Below are 21,428 nucleotides of genomic sequence, written 5' to 3' on the forward strand. Positions count from 1 at the left end.
AATGTTCATAAATCACTGTAATTACATCACTTGTGCAAGTTCACACAACGCTCCTAGTGTTGGCAGAGCATGTCCACAGTTGGTGCTTTAGCACCAACAGAGAGAGCAGTGCACCATGGGAAGCTAGCCCACTCTGCAAATTGCCACCTTCTCCTGGTAGGATTTCTGGGAATGGATCACAGTGTATCATGGGGGTGGGCTCAGCACCCCATGATGCAGTTTTCTCTATCCCATAATTCTAAGGGCTTCTGATTGCATTTCCTGCCATTTTTCAGCTGTGACTGTAAAATTTGTGCCCCCCATGTCTGACTGAAAGTATGGACCCTGCTCTGCTCACCAGTCTTGTGATAAGCATTTTGAACATAACAGAGTTGATCCTGTTGTATTATATGAGCTGAAAATCTGAACAGGAATCCATGCTGCCTGCCGTGCTGTGTGCTATGGACAGAAACAATTCAAGATTGATGTTTGCATTCACAGTGCTGCACATGGTGGACTGTTGCTATTGGGTTCAGGAAACAAGCACTGAGTGGTAGTATCAGAGTGTGATGCAGGTATGGGATGACAAGCAGTGGCTGCAGAACTTTGGTATGCACACAGCCACCTTCCTTCAACTCTGGGTGGAGCTCATCCCGACCCTGTGGTGCCAGAACACCAAAATGAAAGCTGTCCTAACAGTGGGAAAGCATGTGGCGATCGCTGTGTGGAAGCTGGCAACTCCCGGCTGCTACCAATCAGTCATTAATCAGTTCAGAGTTGGGAAGTCCACTGTGGGGGTTGCAGTGATTCAAGTGTGCAGGGCCATTAATCGCCTCCTGCTATGAAGGTCAGGGACTCTGGGCAATGTGCTGGAAATAGTGGATGGCTTTGTGGTAACTGGATTCCCTAATAGCGGCAGGGCAATAGGCGCCAACTTCTTATCCATAACACGAGCAATCTGACACTGCCTTGCTCTAATTTTGTTACAAAAAGCTCTATGCAGCTTGTCGAGATGGTTTTATGATGTCGGCGTAGCAGGAGAGTTAAATTGGCAGCAGGAGCATTGTTGTGTGAACACCTCCACAGATTTGTCAACAAAACTTAATTAAATAGACAGAGGAAACCCTAATCAAATAATCCCATTTGTTTTGAATTACTGTTCTTTCCACATCAACTATATCAGCACTACAAAACAAATACTCCCATCTTCTATTTTGATCAAGGACATTGCTTCATTAATTAATTAATTTGTTCTATTGTTGAATAAATTCTCTGTTCTGTATGGTTATAATTTTTTTAACTACAGTAACACCTATTTATCAGCTGTTAAGTGTCAAAAGAGGATAATGCATCATCACTTTGATTTGTAGGTTTGTGGATGTTTACTTAGGCTTAGTTACTTTTGTGAGTTTATTATTGGATTCCAAATTAATATATCATTTTGCAAGGTCAGAGTATAGTCAATATATTATATCACAATCTTTTACTAATTCATGGTCATTCCTGATTGATGTTGACAGGGCTGGGAAAGACGTGGTTTTTACTGTTACTTGATTGGACATACATTTGTAACATTTTCAGAGGCAAAGAAAACCTGTGAAAGGAGTAAAGGTTATCTAACAACTGTTGGAGACAGGTATGAAAAACACTTTTAAATTTGTGCTTTTGATGGAATAATCTTAAAACTTTCTAAAATACTTAAGAACTTTAAAAAAAAATTCCAGAGTTAAAACAGATAAATATAAAAAGTTTGAATCAATACCAAAAATGTTCTATTTCATGAGAAGTTACTCAGAAAATGCATGTTTTTTTCAGACTAACTATTATATTTTGATATGTTCACTTTTGACAGTTCTCCAAACAGGTAGAAAGTAAAGCCATTTGCATCTGTAGCGCTACAAAATTACATTTGAGAAGAAAAAAAACATTTTTGTTTTGGAAAAAAATCGCATTTCCGCTTTACCAGATCTCACCCCCTGCCATGGCTGTCTCTGCTTTATAAGAGCTAGTGTTCAGTACAGCAGTTACTCATGCTACAAACTATGTAACTCAGAGAAGCATTTTCACATAAAAACAAATGTTATTGAAACTAAATTTTATGAGTGTATCACAATAGCTTGGTGTGCTAGGTCCTTATCAAAGAGTCAGCAATACAAGGATTATTCAGATCCAAAAAAAAACAAACCCCAAATGCAAGTCGGTAAATTAAATCAAAGCCTAGGAGGGCTTTTAGAGCAGTGTCAGCATGAGATGATGGCATGATAATGAAGAACAAAGTGGGGAAAATAAGCAGAAAGAGAAAAACACGAAAAAGTCAGAATGAGAGCTGGGAGCAAATGAAGGACCTGCTGGTGAGAGACAGCGATCCTGGATGAAAGAAAGGGCTCAAAGGGGATAGTTTGAAAGGGTCTGGGAGAATGGAGAAAGTGAAAGAGGGATATACAATAGTAAAGGACACTGAAGACTGGAACACCATTAATGCAGCTATAGAAAGGGGATGGTGCCTCGCAGCAGAGAGGAAATATACCTGTGCCAGCACTTGGTAAACTTTTGAAATCTCAGTCATTTGTGGACATTACAAATTATGAGAAAATTAGGTTTAATCTCAGTTTGCCACTTCCTCTCTTTACAGATATGAGCAAGCCTATCTAACTAGTCTGATTGGGCTGAGGCCTGAAAAATATTTTTGGATCGGTCTTTCAGATGTAGAGAAACAAGGGACTTTCAAGTGGACCGACGGTGAAGAAGTTCTGTTCACTCACTGGAATTCAGCAATGCCTGGTATGTTTTGTCATAGGTATTTTCCATGGGCTTGTCTACTTTGTGCAGCAACACACCCCACAGGTGTGTAAATTCTAATGCACATTGCAACAGGGCTGCCACTTCCTGAGCAGTCTCTCTTGGTCATAGTGCCCATTACAGTGGCTTCCCCTTGTTCGTCCCCCTACTGGGCCACTTAGACTCCCCACAGGAGGGTCGGCTCTAGGTATTTTGCCGCCCCAAGCATGGCAGGCAGGCTGCCTTCAGCGGCTTACCTGCAGGAGGTCCCCGGTCCTGCAGATTCAGCGGCACGCCTGCGGGAGGTCCACCGAAGCTGCGGGACCAGCGGAGCCTCCACAGGCATGCCACTGAAGGCAACCTGCCTGCTGCCCTCGCGGCGACCGGCAGTGCCCCCCGTGGCTTGCCGCCCCGGGCACGCGCTTGGCGTGCTGGTGCCTGGAGCCGCCCCTGCCCCACAGCCTTCCTTATAAATCCTACTACCCTCCACTTGAGGTTGGTTTAATGCCCATAAACAGTCCTGCCCATAAAGTCCCATCACTGCAATCCAAAGGGTCACACTTATCTCTGGCTCTTCTACCATCCACACAGAGCTCTTTTCCTGCCACAGCCCACTCTTCACAGGGTTGCTTCTCATAGCCCTGGAGTTCAGCTTTCTGGCTCTGGCTTCTTCTCTTGCCAGCATCCCTCCTCCCCTCCCCCCCGTTCCAAGGAAGAAGGCAATCAATTTACTGTCCTGCTCCAGAGAGCTCCTCCAAATTGGCTGAAAGAGAGGGGAGCCCTGCCCCACCCTACATTCCATGGCTCCCAATACTGGGCCCTTAACAGAACAGCATCCTGGGGTTTTCCCTGTATCCAACTCCTTATTCCCTGGGACTGCTTCCTCTCTTCCACTACCAGGCCATTTCCTCAGCCTTTGTTCATTCCAAGTCCCTGGAACAGAGTCTTCTGGATCCCCTCTACTCTTAAAGGGCCAGTATACCCTGTTACATGCAGCAGCAGCATGGGGCACACTAAGTGGCTCGTGTCGACTCTGCTGGCATGCACTAAAAGTTCCTTAGTGCAGGTCATTGTAGTACTGTTTCAATCTTACTTCATTAATGTGTATTAGAGAACTTTTAGTGCATGCCAACAAGGTCTACATGGGCCTGTTAGTGTGCAACGTGTTGGTGCGCATTAGAATTAAGACCAGAGTGTATTGCTATACCATGCAGAGGAGCCCCATGGCTTGAATCCATTTTTTAAAGGCTGGATTTTGAAATTCCAGTGAAATTTCATTCTTCAGCAGGGGTGATGTATAGACTGGTTAGCAACTCTCAAATACATCTTCAGTGAATGTTGCCATGATTACAGTGGTAGCTGCATCTCTGTGCCCTTTATGGTTTCTCTGAGTGCTCCTCCTCAGGTATTAGGTCACATGCCTTTACCTATTCCAGGGTAGAATTTCACAATTCTCCCATTCTTTGGCTGATCCTGGGCTACAGGACCCTGTGTATCAACTGCTATTACCCTGCAGATCTGGCTGAGTTTGGGCACCTGCAGTTCTTCCATTGAGGAGTTTGTGACCAGTGGTATACAGAGATCAGATTAGAGCTGGGCAAATATTGGAGGGAAATAGTAAATTTGCCAAAAATGCATTTTGGGGGTTATCCAAACTATTTGGCCATTTCAGAACAAAGTATTTTGACTTTTCATTCAGAAGCAGAGTTTCATTTTGAAAATTAGGTGGTTTTTTTTTTCTTTTTAAAGTGTGGATGAAAAGACACCCAAAACAAAAGGTAAAACAGAAAAAAATCATTTCAAATTGAAGGAAAGGTTTCTTTCAACTCAAAATCATTTTTTTCCCATCCTTTTCATTTTGGGGAGAAAAAAATGAAAAAAAGATCATGTAAGTTTAAATGGAAGTGATTTTTTTTCCATTAATTATTTACTCTACTATAGCTCAGACAGCCTTCTTTTTTAAAAAAGTGTTGATTTGAACATTGTAGGAACAAAGCCTCTTTAAAGAAAAAAGGATTTTAAAACAACAAACAGTCTTCATGTATATCTATCATAAATGTCTTGTCTTAGACCCTGATGTTAGACCTATGCAGGCCTAACTTCTTTCAGCTCACCCAACAGTTTATTATGTCTCAGTCTGGTTCCCTTCAATTAACTATTGCCTTGAGAGTGTGACCCTCTTTTAACTTGGCTATAGTTCTTTTGTTCTTCTATGTTGCCAGACTTTCACCCTTCCTGGTCCAAACCATTTTGCAGGTTGGCTGAAGAGGAGGTCAAACCATCCAAGCTAACAGTTGTGGCATTGTCTCTTAACAACTCTTGAATGTTTCCTGAGAAGTGGCTAGCTTGAGTCATTCTTTTCTTTCCTGCCTGTTTTCCAAGACAACCCACTACTGAGTTAACCGAATATATTCATATAGTTAACATCCCAAAAACGAGGCCAATATATATTATTCACAAAGCACTACAGAGCAGTTCCAAATCTGTCACAAATGACTCTATTGCCAGCTTGGTACCACTATGAAAGATGTCATGAGTGATCTGCTGTTTATATCAGTTTAGTCAGCTTTTAACCCACCAAGACAAAAAGCCAAAACGTAGGATCAGAATCCTGAAATTTGCTATTGTTGTTTATGGGCAAGTATCACAGACCACTAAGTACTAGGGCCTGATCCTCCTTTGGCCTGCCCAATGTATAGCCATTTACATCAGGGTCAAGTGGGTGTAAATACTGTCATTCTGATCTGGTAGCATTTTCCGTTCACTTTTCACTTATTTTTGCACCACTGCAAAGAATCAGACTCCAGGTCTGTGTAGCTCGTGTCTCATTGACCTACCATGAACATCTAATAGATTTCTCCTTTAAGGGCTACACTCTTAGCTTCTCTTGGAATTAAAAGGAGTTTCCCAGGCTCAGGGTTGTGATTCCAAACTATTTTCTGTTTTTCCAACTAGCCAGGACCAAAGCATTTCTCCTTATTGTGCTTTTGAGATAATAACCAAGATTGCATTCATAGACTGATAGAAGATTAGGGTTGGAAGAGACCTCAGGAGGCCATCTAGTCCAACCCTCTGCTCCACACCAACTAAATCTTCCCAGCCAAGGCTTTATCAAGCCGGGCCTTAAAAAACCTCTAAGGATGGAGATTCCACCACCTCCCTAGGTAACCCATTCCAGTGCTTCATCACCCTCCCAGTGAAATAGTTTTTCCTAATATCCAATCTAGACCGCCCCCACTGCAACTTGAGACCATTGCTCTTTGTTCTGTCATCTGCCACCACAGAGAATAGCCGAGATCCATCCTCTTTAGAACCCCCCTTCAGGTAGTTGAAGGCTGCTACCAAATCCCCCCTCACTTTTCTCTAAATAAGCCCAGTTACCTCAGCCTCTTCTTGTAAGCTATGTGCCCCAGCTCCCTAATCATTTGTTGTGCCAAATAGAGGGGAATAATCACTTCCCTCAATCTGCTGGCAATGCTCCTACTAATGCAGCCCAATATGCCATTGGCCTTCTTGGCAACAAGGGCACACTGTTGACTCATACCCAGCTACTCATCCACTGTAATCCCCAGGTCCTTTTCTGCAGAACTGCCACTTAGCCAGTCAGTCCCCAGCCTGTAGCAGTGCATTGGATTTTTCTGTCCTAAGTGCAGGACTCTGCACTTGTCCTTGTTGAACCTCATCAGATATCTTTTGGCCCAATCCTCCAATTTGTCTAGGTCACTCTGGACCCTATCCTTACCCTCCAGTGTATCTACCTCTTCCCCCAGCTTAGTGTCATCTGCAAACTTTCTGAGGGTGCAATCCATCCCATCATCTGGCTCATTAATGAAGATGTTGAACAAAATCAGCCCCAGGACCAACCCCGGGGCACTCCACTTGATACCAGCTGTCTACTAGACATTGAACCATTGATCACTACCCATTCAGCCTGGTGATCTATCCCCCTTTCTATCCACCTTATTCACTCAAGCCATACTTTTTTAACTTGCTGGCAAGAATACTATGGGAGACAGTATCAAAAGCTTTGCTAAAGTCCAAGATATATCACCGCTTTCCCCATATTCACAGAGCTAGTTATCTCATCATAGAAGGCAATCAGGTTGGTCAGGCATGACCTGCCCTTGTTGAATCCATGTTGACTGTTCCTGATCACCTTCCTCTCCTCCAAGTGTTTCAAAATGGATTCCTTAAAGACCTGCTCCATGATTTTTCCAGGGACTTAGGTGAGGCTGACCGGTCTGTAGTTCCCTGGATTCTCCTCCTTCCCTTTTTTAAAGATGGATACTATATTTGCCTTGTTCCAGTTGTCCAAGATCTCCCACTATCACCACAAGTTTTCAAAGATAATGGCTAATGGATCTGCAATCACATCAGCCAACTCCCTTAGCACCTTTGGATGCATTAGATCTGGACCCATGGACTTGTGCATGCCCAGCTTTTCTAAATAGTCCTTAACCTGTTCTTTCGCCACTGAGGGTTGCTCACCTCCTTCCCATAATTCCTTAAATATATATTGCAGTCAGAGGTATTTGTAGTTCTTCTTTCACAATCCTTACAAGGGTACAAGCTACCTTGTGTAGAGAATGAAAGGAGGATGGATTGGATAGAAAAAGTACTACAGAAAACTGGCTGTAAGATGTTGACTAGTTTGCAGGCATGTGTTTAGCTGCTCTCAGGTGGTTTCTGTATCTGCTTTCCATGCTCCTATCTATTCATCCATTTTGTTCCTCTTATCTCTTTATTACTGGGTTAGACAGCTTGCGGTAAGATTTCTTTTAAATAATACAATACATATGATCAACAGAACCACAGAAAAGTTTGACAAAAACTGGTTGCTTTATGGAAGTGGTCCATGGAATATTGTTCCAAATGGCTTTCAGGCTCTGAGACCACATACTGCCAAATAAAGAATGTGAAAGTCAGGTGAGTATGTGGATGTGTGAACATTTCAGAAGTTATTTGTAGGATCTTGATCATTTCAAGATGACAGACTACCAGTTACTTGCATTGTCACAGAAAAGACCTAGGCAGGGTGTCCTTTAGATACCAATGATTGCCCATGCATTTGAGATTTAAAATTTTTGGCACAGGAGTTAAGATGCTGGACAACTCCAATCTCGTCTTTTCAGTTTAAATGATTCACTTTGCAAAACTCTTTATTCGAGCAGCCAGATAACTATTACCCAATTCCAATACAGGTTTCACTCTCATAAAACATAATAAAATGAGATATGCAAATTACAGGGGGAACAAAAAGAAAAAAAAAGTGTGCATTTTAATTTCATTTATATCTCATGAAGGAAGAAAGCCAGGGTGTGTAGCAATGAGAACTGGAAGTGCAGCTGGACTATGGCATGTTCAGGACTGTGAAGAAAAGGCAAAATTTCTCTGCAAACAACCAGCTGAAGCAATGACCCTTCATCCTCCTGTTCCAGAAAAAAAATCTTACTCCAAATGCCCCATGGGTTGGGATTCAAACAATAACATCAGTTCATGCTTCAAAGTAAGTATTAAATTTCCAAACTAATAATGAACTGGATACATGCAGATAGATACAAAGAAAGTCTAGACTTCAGAGACTACCAGGCTATGGTACAAACATAACAAGCTAGTGTATAGACTATGTATAGGTCTTGTTTTAACTGTCAATTATCAGTGAAACAGCCGACTATCTGAACAGGGCATTCTGTAATCCAATTTAAATACATTTACTTTTATATGATTAGCTATTTGATTTCCCAGATTGTCTTAAATCCCCATACAGGAAAATAGCAAGGATGTCTTTTTTTCAATGCATATAACCTAATATACAGTGTTTAATTGTAAAATATATCATTAGCCTTTTGTGAGAGAAGGAAACCAAAAGAAATCATGGCTTGAAGCTCGAGATTTTTGTAGAGAGATAGGAGGAGATCTGGCTGCCATCAATAGTGAAGAAGAAGAAGAAGTGATACAGCATTCAATAGTGTAAGTATAGGCATCATAATTGGTCTTTCAGTATAACAATATTGCAGTATCAGAGAGGTAGCTGTGTTAGTCTGGATCTGTAAAAGCAGCAAAGAGTCCTGTGGCACCTTATAGACTAACAGAAGTTTTGAAGCATGAGCTTTCATGGGTGAATACCCACTTTGTCGGATGCATGTATATTGCAGTATAACATGTTGTATAACAAAACTAAAAATGCTATTGGATCCTTCCTAAGATAGTCAGTTGAAAATCTATTAATATGTATAGTTAGGTTTATTAGAAAAAGGGTTGAGTCAATACAAAAACTTCACAAGTTAAACAGACTTGCTATGTACTAATTTCTAAGTATGGTTGGGAAGATTGGTTCAGATGGTACAAAAAACTTAAGAACAATGGGAAGAAATGAATGGCCAATGTTTCCATTTAGGACTCATTTCTAACTACATTTCCTAGAAATGTAGGACAGGAAGGGACCTCGAGGTCATCCATTTTCCCATACTGAGGCCAGACCAAATATATCTGGATATATCTGATAGCTATAAGTGGTTCTGAACGTTTCCAGGCTAATGTACTCCTCTCAGGAGTCTGATTTGTCTTGGCTAACCCCAAGTTTCATCTCACTTAAAAACTACTTGGTTAAAAATCAGACATAAAAATACAAAAGTGCAACAGCACACTATTTCTGAAAAATTGCTTACTTTTCTATTTTTATGATATAATTATAAAACAAATCAGTTGGAATATAAATATTTTACTTATATTTCAGTGTATAATATATAGAGCACTATAAACAAGTTAGTAGGAAATTTTAGTTTGTACTGATTTCCCTACTGCTTTTTATGTAGCCTGCTATAAAATTAGGCAAATATCTAGATGAGTCGATGTACCCCAGGAATACCTCTGGGTATCCCCAGTGGCATGTGTACCCCTGGTTGAGAACCACTGGCCTAGACTGTTCCTAACAGGTGTTTGTTTAACCTGTTCTTAAAAACCTTTGGAGACGGGGATTCCACAACTGCCTTGGTGACCTATTCCAGTATTTAACAATCCTTATACTTAGAATGTTTTTCCTAATATCTAAGCTAAATGTCCATTGCTGCAGATTAAGCCAATTACTTCTTTTCCTAACTTTAGTGGACATGGAGAACAATTGATTCCCACCCTCTTTATAACAGCCCTTAAAATATTTGAAGACTATTACTAGGTTCTCCCTCGGTCTCCTTTTCTCTAGGCTAAGTGTACCCATTTTTAAACCTTTCCTCATACTCAGGTTTTCTAAATCTTTTAACATTTTTTTGTTGGTCTCCTCTGGACTCTCTCCAATTTGTCCACTTTTCCAAGTGTGGCACCCAAAACTGGACACTGTACTACAACTGATGCCTCACTAGTGCAGACTACAAAGGGACAATTACCTCCCATGTCATACAGACGATATTCATGTTAACATACCCAATAATGATATTAGTCTTTTTAGCAACTGTATCACACTATTGGCACATACTCAATGTGATCCACTATAGCCCCCAGATCTTCTGCAGTACTACTGCGTAGCCAGTTATTCCTCATTTTGTATTTGTATATTTGATTTTTCTTTCCTAAGTGTATTACTTTGCACTTGTCTTTATTGAATTTCATCTTGTTGGTTTTAGATGAGTTCTCCAATTTGTCAATGTCATTTTGAACTCTAACCCTGCCCTCCAAAGTTCTTGCAATCCTTCCCTACTTGCTGTCATATGCAAATTTTATAAGCAGACTCTTCACTCCATTATCCAAGTCATTAATGAAAATAATGAATAGTAGTGGACCCCTCTACATATATCCTCCCAGTCTGACAGTAAACCATTGATAACTACTCTGTGATTATGGTCGTTCAACAAGTTGTGCACCCACGTTATAGCTGTTTCAGCTAGATCTTATTTCCCTACTTTGATTATAAGAATATCCTGTGGGACTATGTCAAAAGCCTGACTAAAATCAAGATATATCTCATCAACTGCTTCCCCTCTATCCACTAGACCAGTAATCTGATCAAAGAATATTTGCTACACCATTTTCAAACAAAGTAGTAGTTTATAATCTATGTGGACTATTTTTTCCTAAAGGAAGGCAATAATGAAACATTAAAAAAGAAAAACAAGCTAACAATTTTTTTCATCGGCATTTGTCACACAAGGGAATATTTTGCATCGCGTTGATGATTATGAAAATTTATGGGGGCTAGATGCCTAACTGCACTTTCTGCTTTTGAAAATCTCCATCAAAATTAGTTGATGGTAATTTAGTACTTGAGACGTCTCCTATGCAGAGGTTTGTGTCAACACTTCACTACCATGTACCAGAATATTTATCTGCAGATCCTGACACAATTAATTTAAATTATTAGGTTTAAAGTTCTGAGTATTCCTCTAAGCCTCCAACAGATATGAGAGATTTGTATAGAGAGCCTTCAAATTTGCTGAACTGCTGTAAGTACTAACATTGATTGTGTATAATGATGACCTATATCCTGTGATATTTATGTGCTATTCTATTTCTATCTCACATTTTAGGGACAAAGGACTGTCATTTCGGCCTTTCTGGATTGGTTTATTTTGTCTGGATCCTGATGAGGGCTTTTTTTGGAGCGATGGGTCTCCAGTGAGTGATTTAGTTTTTAGCCATATAGCTGTGTTTCTAACTTCATCATCCTTGGAGTGACTGGGGGCCAGTTCAGTAAGGGATATGGACTGAAGATAACTATAATCTTCCAGTAGGCCATCAGCTCACTGGTGAAATGATTGGACAGCAATCTCCTCAGTGTGTTCTGGAATCAAGTGGGGCCCATTAGTCTTTGAGATTATACCATCGAAACAAGTGGTAGTAGGGACTATTGAAGGACTCTGACTACTGGCTTGGAGACAATTATATTACTGTAACAAAGATATAATAAAGCCTGTCCAAAATGTATTTAGTTACTGCATGCAGATATATAATGCAGTTCCCGTTCTCAAATTAATTTTTAGCCCCACTTGATATCTCTTCTTACAAAGGCTGAATTTGTTGCTTCCATAACACATCCATCTGGTGTTGGCACAAAAAGCAAGAGCCTGGCTTGAAATTAAACCTGGGTGTTCTCACCTCCCTTGCCAGTGAGAGCATAATTTTTGTCCCTCTTTAGGAAGAAAATAAAAACCAAATTGTGTTTCTACTATAGATGAGGTACAAAAACTGGTATAATGCTGAACCTAATAATGAGCATGGAATTGAATATTGTGGAACAGTCAATGAAGAGTTTTCCATGAACTGGATTAACACACACTGTGAACATTTTAATGATTGGATTTGTCAAATAGAGAAAGGTAGGTTAAATTCTATTTTAAATTAGAATAGTAAACAAAAAAACAATGACCAGTTAGCTGGACTAATTATATTAAATTGATGTGACCCTGAGAATCATTCTTTCCATAAGGGGACGTGCAGTGAGACTGAGACACAATGGTTCTCACAGATATAATGAGATGGAGTTAATTCAGACCTTAAAACAATGTCATTAAAGTCGCTCATTGACCAAAACACACACAAAAGGAGACAGAAAAGAACAGCAAACATAGAAAATGCAGCTTCTATCTCTGGTGCTGAGTCTTACCTGCAACCTCACTGTTGTAGATGCACAGACACAGCACCAGTTGTTATCAGCCACTCTGTCACTGTTACCTGGTAAAATTCTATCAGCATCAGGTTGTTTAGGGTGTTGCTTTTGCTGCCTCATTAGTCACAGGCTCATAAGAGTATTGCAAAAGAGATTGTCTTGGTTGCTTAAACTCATCTCTTATTAAACAAAAGGCAAAAAAGACAGACAGACAAAAGAGAAGAAATAAGGGAGGAAAGGGACACATGAGATAGGGGTCTCACATTCCAGGTTTAGCCAGAACGGGTGGAGGTGACAAAGTCACCTGGGTCCCTCTCTCTGGCCCTGTCTATTCAGCACATCTCTCAGGATCAGGACAGTGAAGCTCCAATGGTGGCACAGTGGATCCTGGGGTCCCAAGAGATGGTAGGGGTGGCAGCCACACTGGTAAAGTTCAGTCCTTTAAGTCAACTCTTCTAATTATTTTGACCCTCCCTCTGAAGTCTCTTTTTAGGACCCCAAAAGGGAGTGATGGGCAGAATAGCCCACTACTTCATTATTTTGTCCACCAGTGAAGCCAAATTTCCAACACACCAGTTTTGGTCCATTAATTTCCAGTTCCATCCTCCTCTGTTTACCAGTAGACCTGGTTTTTGGACTAATTCAGTCTTCCTGGCTTTAACTTTTGATGACTTTCATAACCAACTTTATGTAACAGACTGAGTTGGGCTTTTGATACTTTGGAGAACTTTCATCCCTCCCCTCCCCTAGGCTTTTAAGGAGGCAGCGAGCTGTCCTGTCCTGTCCTTCCCCTCTTTACATCTTTGGAATTACAATCAAAGTAGGTCTTTGTCTAACAAATCAACTGGTAAGAATGTTCAGTAGACAGGCTACCCACCCTTTATCCAGCTGCAAGACTCAAAATCTGCTGCAGGGCTGAGAGGTGCTAGGGCACCTGCAGTTGTACCTCAGTTCTGGAGCATCTTGAAGCCCTATAGTTAAAGGGCTAGCAGCAGTGGAAGAAACAGCAGAGTTCCATTCCTATTATTGCTAAAGTGGTAGGAGCTGGGGAGTCAATCTGAACATACCAATGATTTGGAGCATATCACTTCATTGTATTTTCCCTCTTATTCTTCCCAAAGGCATAAGTTAGTTTCACCCCCCCCCATAAAACACATTTTATTACACAAATATAAAAGTAATATATAGTGTGTCATATGATGGATTGCTAAAATCCAGTACATTGGAGGGATTCATGCTTTCTTTAAACTTAAAAACTTGGGGGCTCAAAATAATATTTTGCTGAATGAAAAAAATCCTTTAATATCATGAGCATATGTCAAAAATATAGAAAATTAATTTTTCCTTTCCTTTACAGGAACACCACTTAAACCAGAACAAACAAGCTCTTCTGCGAGTAAGCTCCTGTCTATTTCATCTTATCTGGAGAATAGTACAATATAACAAGAATAGCCTACCTTCATGCACACTAGGTATAGAACATGGAGTTTCATTATTTATCTTGCAGAGTATGAACTCACTGAAGATGGATGGATTATATATGGGGGCAAGCAATATTTTTTCAGCACAGAAAGTTTCCCCTTGGAAAAAGCTAGGGAGTTCTGCAAGAAGAATTTTGGAGACCTTGTTGTCATTGAGAGCAACAGTGAAAGAAAGTTTCTATGGAAATATGTAAGCAAACACTTTATTACTTAATTCAGCACAGTCAGCATATGCCACATATGCTTATGAAATACAGGAGAATGTGCATTTTCACATCATCTCTCCTCTACAGTGTCTGCAATAATTTGAATATTAATTGGAAAAGGACATATATAAAGCAGCTTCTTAACAGAAAATTAAATGTTCAAAATAATAGCTGGCAGATTCTGCTGCTGCTCCACTTATTAGGCTCAAAAGTCAACTATACCTGGTCTTAGTCAATTATACTCCTCTGAATCCAGTGGATGTTTTGCTTGAGTCAGGTGTTGCCCAATCAGGCCCTTGAAAGGTTCAAAATGTTGCAAGTGTGGGAACTGACAGAGTTGCTAATATCATAAAGTCCCTATTGCAAAAAAATCACTGCATTAGGCTGGTGATTTTGGTGTGTGAGAGAATATGAACAAGCAGAGAAGGAGATTTTGAGGCATAGTTAATTAACGGATTGATCTAAAAGAAAACATGTAGGTGTTTTTTTACCCTGAACAACCTAAATAATTTAAACTAGATTCTTCCTAAAATTAAGGATGGAATACTTACCTTCCATGCAGCCTCACCAGGGCAATAATCTCCCTCCTGGAAGGCATTGTGCAGCGCTGCACACAGTGCCCCACAAAGAATTCTCTTAAAATCAGGAATATGCTTGCCAGGCTGGCTTGGATACATTTCTAACTGCTTTGATTATAGCAGTATGGCATCCAGAACTAGCTGGAAAGCATTCAAGCTAATAAGGCAAAAGTTTGTATTCTTGCAGATGTGATCCATATTTCCACTGAGTTGCAAGTCATTTTCAGCTGTACAGACAGTCGACAAGATTATTCCAATCCAAATAATTTCAAAATAATCTGCTTTTCATATCAAATAGCTTTTGTTATATATATGGAAGAATTTAATTAAAATCACATCCTTGTGTTTAGATTTTAAGAAACGGCAAAAAGGAGTCATATTTCATTGGTTTAATTCTGAGTGTCGATCAACAGTTTACGTAAGTAAACAAGCGATATCTAGTTTTATTCCATGGAGTAGTTAACATCTTGTATGTAGTGCATTGATTCATAAAGGGACTTGGTAGGGTTCACGATCATCACCAGTGTCTCCCCTTGTATCCTGGTAAGCTGTTCCAGTGGTTTTCATCTCCAGCGGCCCTGTAGGCCTCTGTGTGTAATTCAGCTTTCCGGCTGAGAAGCAGCTAAGTCAAATCCCTTTTGGGGTAACAAAAGCTCAAACGAATATCCCAAAGTCTCTCAACAATCAGCCCTTCCTTGGGACTCTGTTTTCAATCTCCTTTCTCAGCTACTCGAGAGTCTTCTTCCTCAGCTCCAGTATTGGACAGTGGCCCCTCCAGCTGCCTTCCTGAGGTATCGGTTCTCCTGCAGTATCTGTCTCAGGCCCCTTCATGGGAGTCACTCTGCTCCATGTGATTCCTCCCTTCAGACTGAACTCTCTCCCTTTGATGATGACCCCATGTCCATTAACTTATCACCGGATACCGCTTATTCAGACCTTCTGGCTGAAAAGCCACTTATTAATTACAGCATAGATGCAACAGAGGTAACTAATTGGCTATTAACTCCTTTCCAGCTAAAATGGGGTTTCATCCCATCACGTGACCCTTAAAAAGGAGTTATAAAAATGGTTTCAGGTAGTTATATTATGTGTTGAAAGATAAACTCAGTGAGTTTAATTATGTTTCAAATGACCTGCATCTTAATGAAGGGTTTTTTTATGGGGAATGTAAGTGCTGTGAATACAGAGATAATCACCATGTAAAATAAAATTTATACTATATTCTTTACCTTATGTGCAGGGCTTTAGTTACCTTTAATCCTAACAGAAGTTGAGCCTAACATCACATATGCAAAGTAGTAAATATACTTATACACTTGTGATATTTCTATCAAATGATTTCTGTAATAAAACAAATGGATTTGCGTAATTTCTTTTGTAAAAAGAAAGTAACCAGTAATTACTAGGCTATTTGGTTTTTTAGCTGGATGGATGGAAGCCCAGTGCACTACGTAGCTTGGGCAAAGAATGAGCCAAACTATGCAAATGCTGAAGAAAATTGTGTGGTCATGTATAAAAACTTCGGTGAGCTACACATTTTGATGTTTGTGTATGTATACGTGTTTGTGTGGCTATATCTTTCCCCCATGTGTTTGTTAACTGGCTTCCCCTCTTTTTATATGTAGAAAAGATAACTTTGGAAAAAAACAATGTACCCATAATAAAAGATTCTCACTCTTGCGGGTTATATCCCACCCAGGCAAATGCAGTGTTGGGCAAAAGTGTAAGCTAAAAAGTGATGAGTGGAACCAGGCGTGCAGGGGAATCCAGCCCACTTTAAAAAGTTTACTGCTCTGCAGACAAATAGGGCAAAATCCAGGCCCCACTGAAGTTGATGGGAGTTTTGCCATTGACTTCACGGGGGCCAGGATTTAACCCCCAGTTGGTAACCAGAGTAAGGCTGGCCAAAGAATGGGGAACATAGTTAAGTGCCTAATGGGCATGTTGAGGTTTGTGTTTAATCCTGTATTTCCTCAAAGAAAGCCACACACTGTCTCTTTTTTAGTTTGAGCTCTCGAGAATAAGGAAATAGGTGCCCAAAAGCTTGAAACTTTGGCTGAGAGTACAGGATGGCAGTACATTAATTGCTTAACTGTACGTCTCCCCAGGGGCGGCTCTAGGTATTTTGCCGCCCCAAGCATGGCAGGCAGGCTGCCTTCGGCGGCTTGCCTGCGGGAGGTCCCACGGATTTGGCGGCACGCCTGCAGGAGGTCCGCTAAAGCCACGAGACCAGCAGACCCTCCTCAGGCATGCCGCCGAAGGCAACCTGCCTGCCGCCCTCACAGCAACTGGCAGAGCGCCCCCCGTGGCTTGCCGTCCCAGGCACGTGCTTGGCGTGCTGGTACCTGGAGCCGCCCCTGCGTTTCCCCCACATAGTCTCTGTTCCCACTTACACTGGATTCCAGATACCTAAACTATGCACCACCCAAGGATTAGCGGGCTCAAAGCCTTTGTGCAAGCATTGCAGGTGGGATGTAATTAATAAACTTTCCCAATTCCAGGAACTAGTGACAGTTGACTTGACACACAGTCTGTGGCATTCCCAGGGGGAATAAAAACATGGGGAGGTGATAAATTTTCACCAGAAATGTCAAACTCATCCAATGGCTTATTTTCTATATTTAAATTGCTTTCAGGTTTGTGGAATGATATCAACTGTGGTAATCCAGATGCCTTTATCTGTGAAAGGCATAGTAGTAGTGCTGTAAACTCAACATTTGCTGTGACAGCACCTTCTCCTCCAGGAGGGTGTCCTGAAAGTTGGCTTTTGTTTAGAAATAAGGTATGGTAGCAAACTTCTACAATACATTTATCATAAGAAGAAGGGAAATTCAGATCTGAATTTGAACACTATATATTATAGCTAATGCAACTCAATTAACTTCTATTTTCTTTTGCTTATAAAGTAAATATCTGACTTTTCCCCAGTGTTACAAATTTTTTGGCTCCAGAGATGAAGATAGAGTTATGTGGATTCCTGCACGTAGAACTTGTGTAAAGTTTGGAGGAAACCTGGCTAGCATACCTAATGAACAAGTGCAAGGTACAGTATATAGACCCTTTAGGGATTAGATGAGACACCAATCAATTCCTGCAAAAAAAAGCATGCCAAAATAGGGGAGTGTGTATTATACTATCTCTTCCTGTTATTGTTCAGGTGAAAGAATTTATGAACCTTCCTTCTAAGAAATATATATATTTTGATAACATATACAAGTCCTTTATTATACCAGCCAGGCCAATGGAAGTGGCAAACACCAGGTATATTGGGTGGCGATGGTAGTTGTGGTGCTAAAAGTTGGTTCCCTGTGCTTACCCCATATTCCCTGACCACACCAAATGGGATATGTTTAGTCTACTGGTGTACTGGTAAAATAAATAAATAAATAAAAGGCGGGTAAACTAACTGAAACTAAACTTAAGCTATGTCTACACTACCACTTATGTTGGTATATCTTATGTCACTCAGAGGTGTGAATAAGCCACCGTCCCCGAGCGACATAAGTTACATCAACCTAAGCACCAGCATGAACAGCGCTATGTCAGTGGGAGAGCTTCACTAGAGAGCTTATAGCAGCTCAGCTGCATCAGTGTAGCCTCTAGTATAGCCATAGCCTGAGAGAGACAGGGTGGGTGAGATAATATCTTTTATTCCTCCAACTTCTCTTGCTGAAAGAGATGAGCTTTTGAGCTTCACAGAATTCTTCTTGTGATCCCATAAAAGATATTAACTCTACATATTGTTATTCTGGAAGGTGTTAATGGGTACCATCAAGTGGATGTCTGATCTATAGACAAATACAGACCTGTTTCAAGTGGATGGGTATGCTAAGCATCCTTCTTTCAGACTCAATGAAAGGAACAAATAAGCCCCCTTAATATAGTGATAGCTGGAAACAATCAGAATCTGCTGGCCAAGGCACTGAGCAACATGGCAAATCCTGGGAGTGGTTGCAAACACAGTGGCTAGAGGATTGACTCTGAGCTGTGTGCATGGGCACCTGGTTATATGGGTCTGTGAGAAAGAAAGATGGCAGCTTGATAACCTGGACAGCCCAGGTTACTGAAACACCATCTTTCCTTCTGGAGCTGGCCTAGAAGCAGAAGAGGTGGAGGAGGCAAGGATGGCATCTCCTCATGCTGCTTCCTCCACATCTTCCGTTTCTGGGCCTGCTCCAGAAGGGGAGAAGATAGCTCAGTAATCAGGTTGCCTAGCCACCATCTTTCCTTCTAGAAAAAAAAAAGCCAGGTCTGGGGTTATCCCCTGGGGTTCACCCGGATTATTGAGCCACCATCTTTCTTTCCAGAGTGAGGAGCCAGGTCCAGGGGTTCCCCCAGGGTCCACCCAGGTTACCAACCTGCCATATCACATTCTGGAGCAGGGAGCCAGGCCCGGGGGATCCCCCTGGGGCCCACCCAGGTTAATAAGCTGCCATTTCTCTTTCTGGAGTAGGGAGCTGGGTCCCGAGAATATTTTCAAATTTTTCTCCTACCTGGGGGGCTCCACCCTCAGGCTCCAAAGTATAGAGGACTTTGCCCCTTATACCTCCACTCAGGACTTCACCCTCAGACCCCAGGATCCCACCAAAAAATTCACAAATCTGGCAGCTATGTATGTGTGTCTGTGTGTGGTGGGGAGGGGGAAAGGGGATGTAGAAAGCTAGCAAACAGCGAGAGAAGTGTCATGAGTGCAACCCTGGGAAGGAGCAGAGAGCCAGAGATCCTTGGACATAGGACTCACTGGCAAGATAAGGTTGGAAGTACTGAGCATGGAAACTACCTGTTGCTGTTGGTTTCTACTGTGCTCGGGGAAACAGGACTTCGTGTACCTTCTTCATCAATGGACAGGATTACACCAAAGAAACCTCCGAGTTGTGTCCTCAATTTCTCCTCCTAATGGAAAAAAATCCTGAATTTTGGCTAACTGCTCGGGACAAGGGGCAACAACATTAATCGCAGCTGTTTCAATAGAAGACCAACTTCATGCACCATTCACCTGCCCCTACTGCCATTCATGTTCATCCTTAAATGTCGTGTGTTACGGTGCTATTCGCTATGGGGCGTCTCAGGGTGCCTTGCCATGCAAGGGAACTTTTAGTGCACCATAGCAGCAAGCTGCCGCACTGAAGAAACACAATCTGGCTTGCTGTACACTAACTCATCATGTAGACACTGAATTCGGATACATGGATGTTAAATTCAAGCACATGAGTGAACAACAATATGAGCAGGCAGGACTTAGTAGATTTTCAGTGGCCTTAGATATGATGCCCTGCTTTGCCCTTACCCATGTTTCTCCACAGATCCAGGCCTTTTGCCCTCTGAGCCTTTTCCCAGCCAAGAGCCTGGATCCATGGTTCTGGCCCAATTCTGCTCTGCCAGATACTAATCTAAAGATGTAAAATGTTGCATTTACAAGATTATTTAAAATTAAATAATTAAGCAGATTTTGTTTGTTTTTTGTAACCATGCCCTAGTCCTGGACATGCTGGCATTTTCCTTGATTAGAGGAAGGCATGTGCCAGGTTTCCTTCCCTTCCTTCCTCATGCATCTTCCTTTCCTATAAACATTTATTTGGCTTTATTTCAGCTTTCCTCACTTACCACTTAAAAGATGCTAAAACTGATACCTGGATTGGATTGAATGATATAAATTCTGAGCTCAACTTTGTTTGGGCAGATGGAAGTGGTGTCTACTACACCAACTGGATTGCAGGTTCACCTGTAGTTGGAGAAATCATCCTATACGATTCTCTGCGGCCAGAGACTGGCGACAATCTGCTTCAGGTAAACAATAATTAGAGATTTCCAATAAACACTCCATGCATCTGAAGAAGTTGTTTTTTTTAACCCATGAAAGCTTCTGTCCAAATAAATCTGTTAGTCTTTAAGGTGCCACCAGACTCCTCGTTGTTTTAATAAACTCATTGGAAAAGGCAATCCAACTTTAAATAACCTGCTCAATTTACTTCCTATATAGGTGACTTTGTTTTCCCAGTGTTCATGTCTGTTGCATTTGGGAATAGAGTGGCAATATTGCAAGGGTCAGGTCTTCTGTTGATGTAATAGGAAAGTTTAAATGGTGGCTTTCATCACTCCCCTATTTCTCAAGTAAGAACAAAGTGAATTTTGCAATGATGTTCTAAAATATTGTAGGAGAGTTGGGCTGACTTCAGTCACAAGGATACAAGAGGAAACTATTAGCTATTTGTTTTGGAGAACATTTTTTAATGTATTACTGACATAAAAAGAGACACCATCTGTTTTGAAAGAGCTTGTGGGTAACAAAAAGAGAAGATGTATCTATGAAGCTGGGAAGATACCACATGCATTCAACTTTTATTTTACTTCCAATCTTTTTAAAGAATAGTTAGTTTGAAGATATTTCAGTGTCAATAGATATTTCTGAAGTAGCACTGGTAGAAATTAGAAACTGGCAATCAGGCTCATTGTTTAATGGTGAGTTAACACTGGGAAAATCATCATGCATCCCTGTCAACATTTGAAATAAAAAAATAGTATATTTTAATTAACACAATTTTGCATACACTTGCACAAATATACATTGATTTGCATTGACATATTGCCTATTTACCCCTCTTACATCCATTCCCTGCATTCAAAACTTACATTTTCACACCACTCTATTCCCAGCCTTTCCACCTACCCACAGACACATTCTCCATTCCCAACTCACTCCACGCCTCTTCCAATTTCTTCTGCATTTACCCATCCATTTATTCTTCACATGCACACACATCCGGTACCTGCCCCTGATTGCTAGCTGCTATGGAATCTTTCCCTTGCT

The 21,428-nt window shown here is 41.1% G+C and overlaps 1 protein-coding gene across 2 annotated transcripts in view; it reads left to right on the forward strand.

The window, feature by feature from the left end:
* LOC123365152 (macrophage mannose receptor 1-like) overlaps positions 1-21,428 on the forward strand; it is a 53,805-nt gene that overhangs the window by 18,993 nt on the left and 13,384 nt on the right. For both annotated transcript variants that reach the window (XM_045007808.1, XM_045007809.1), the window contains 13 exons: positions 1,500-1,615; positions 2,612-2,760; positions 8,061-8,263; positions 8,600-8,727; positions 11,277-11,364; positions 11,921-12,065; positions 13,713-13,751; positions 13,863-14,026; positions 14,971-15,038; positions 16,044-16,144; positions 17,257-17,402; positions 17,549-17,663; positions 20,211-20,407. In XM_045007808.1, coding sequence (XP_044863743.1) covers positions 1,500-1,615; positions 2,612-2,760; positions 8,061-8,263; positions 8,600-8,727; positions 11,277-11,364; positions 11,921-12,065; positions 13,713-13,751; positions 13,863-14,026; positions 14,971-15,038; positions 16,044-16,144; positions 17,257-17,402; positions 17,549-17,663; positions 20,211-20,407 — 1,659 coding nt within the window. The remainder of the gene's footprint in view (positions 1-1,499; positions 1,616-2,611; positions 2,761-8,060; positions 8,264-8,599; positions 8,728-11,276; positions 11,365-11,920; positions 12,066-13,712; positions 13,752-13,862; positions 14,027-14,970; positions 15,039-16,043; positions 16,145-17,256; positions 17,403-17,548; positions 17,664-20,210; positions 20,408-21,428) is intronic.

This window comes from Mauremys mutica, chromosome 2, assembly GCF_020497125.1.
Source record: "Mauremys mutica isolate MM-2020 ecotype Southern chromosome 2, ASM2049712v1, whole genome shotgun sequence".
Classification (NCBI taxonomy): domain Eukaryota; kingdom Metazoa; phylum Chordata; order Testudines; family Geoemydidae; genus Mauremys; species Mauremys mutica.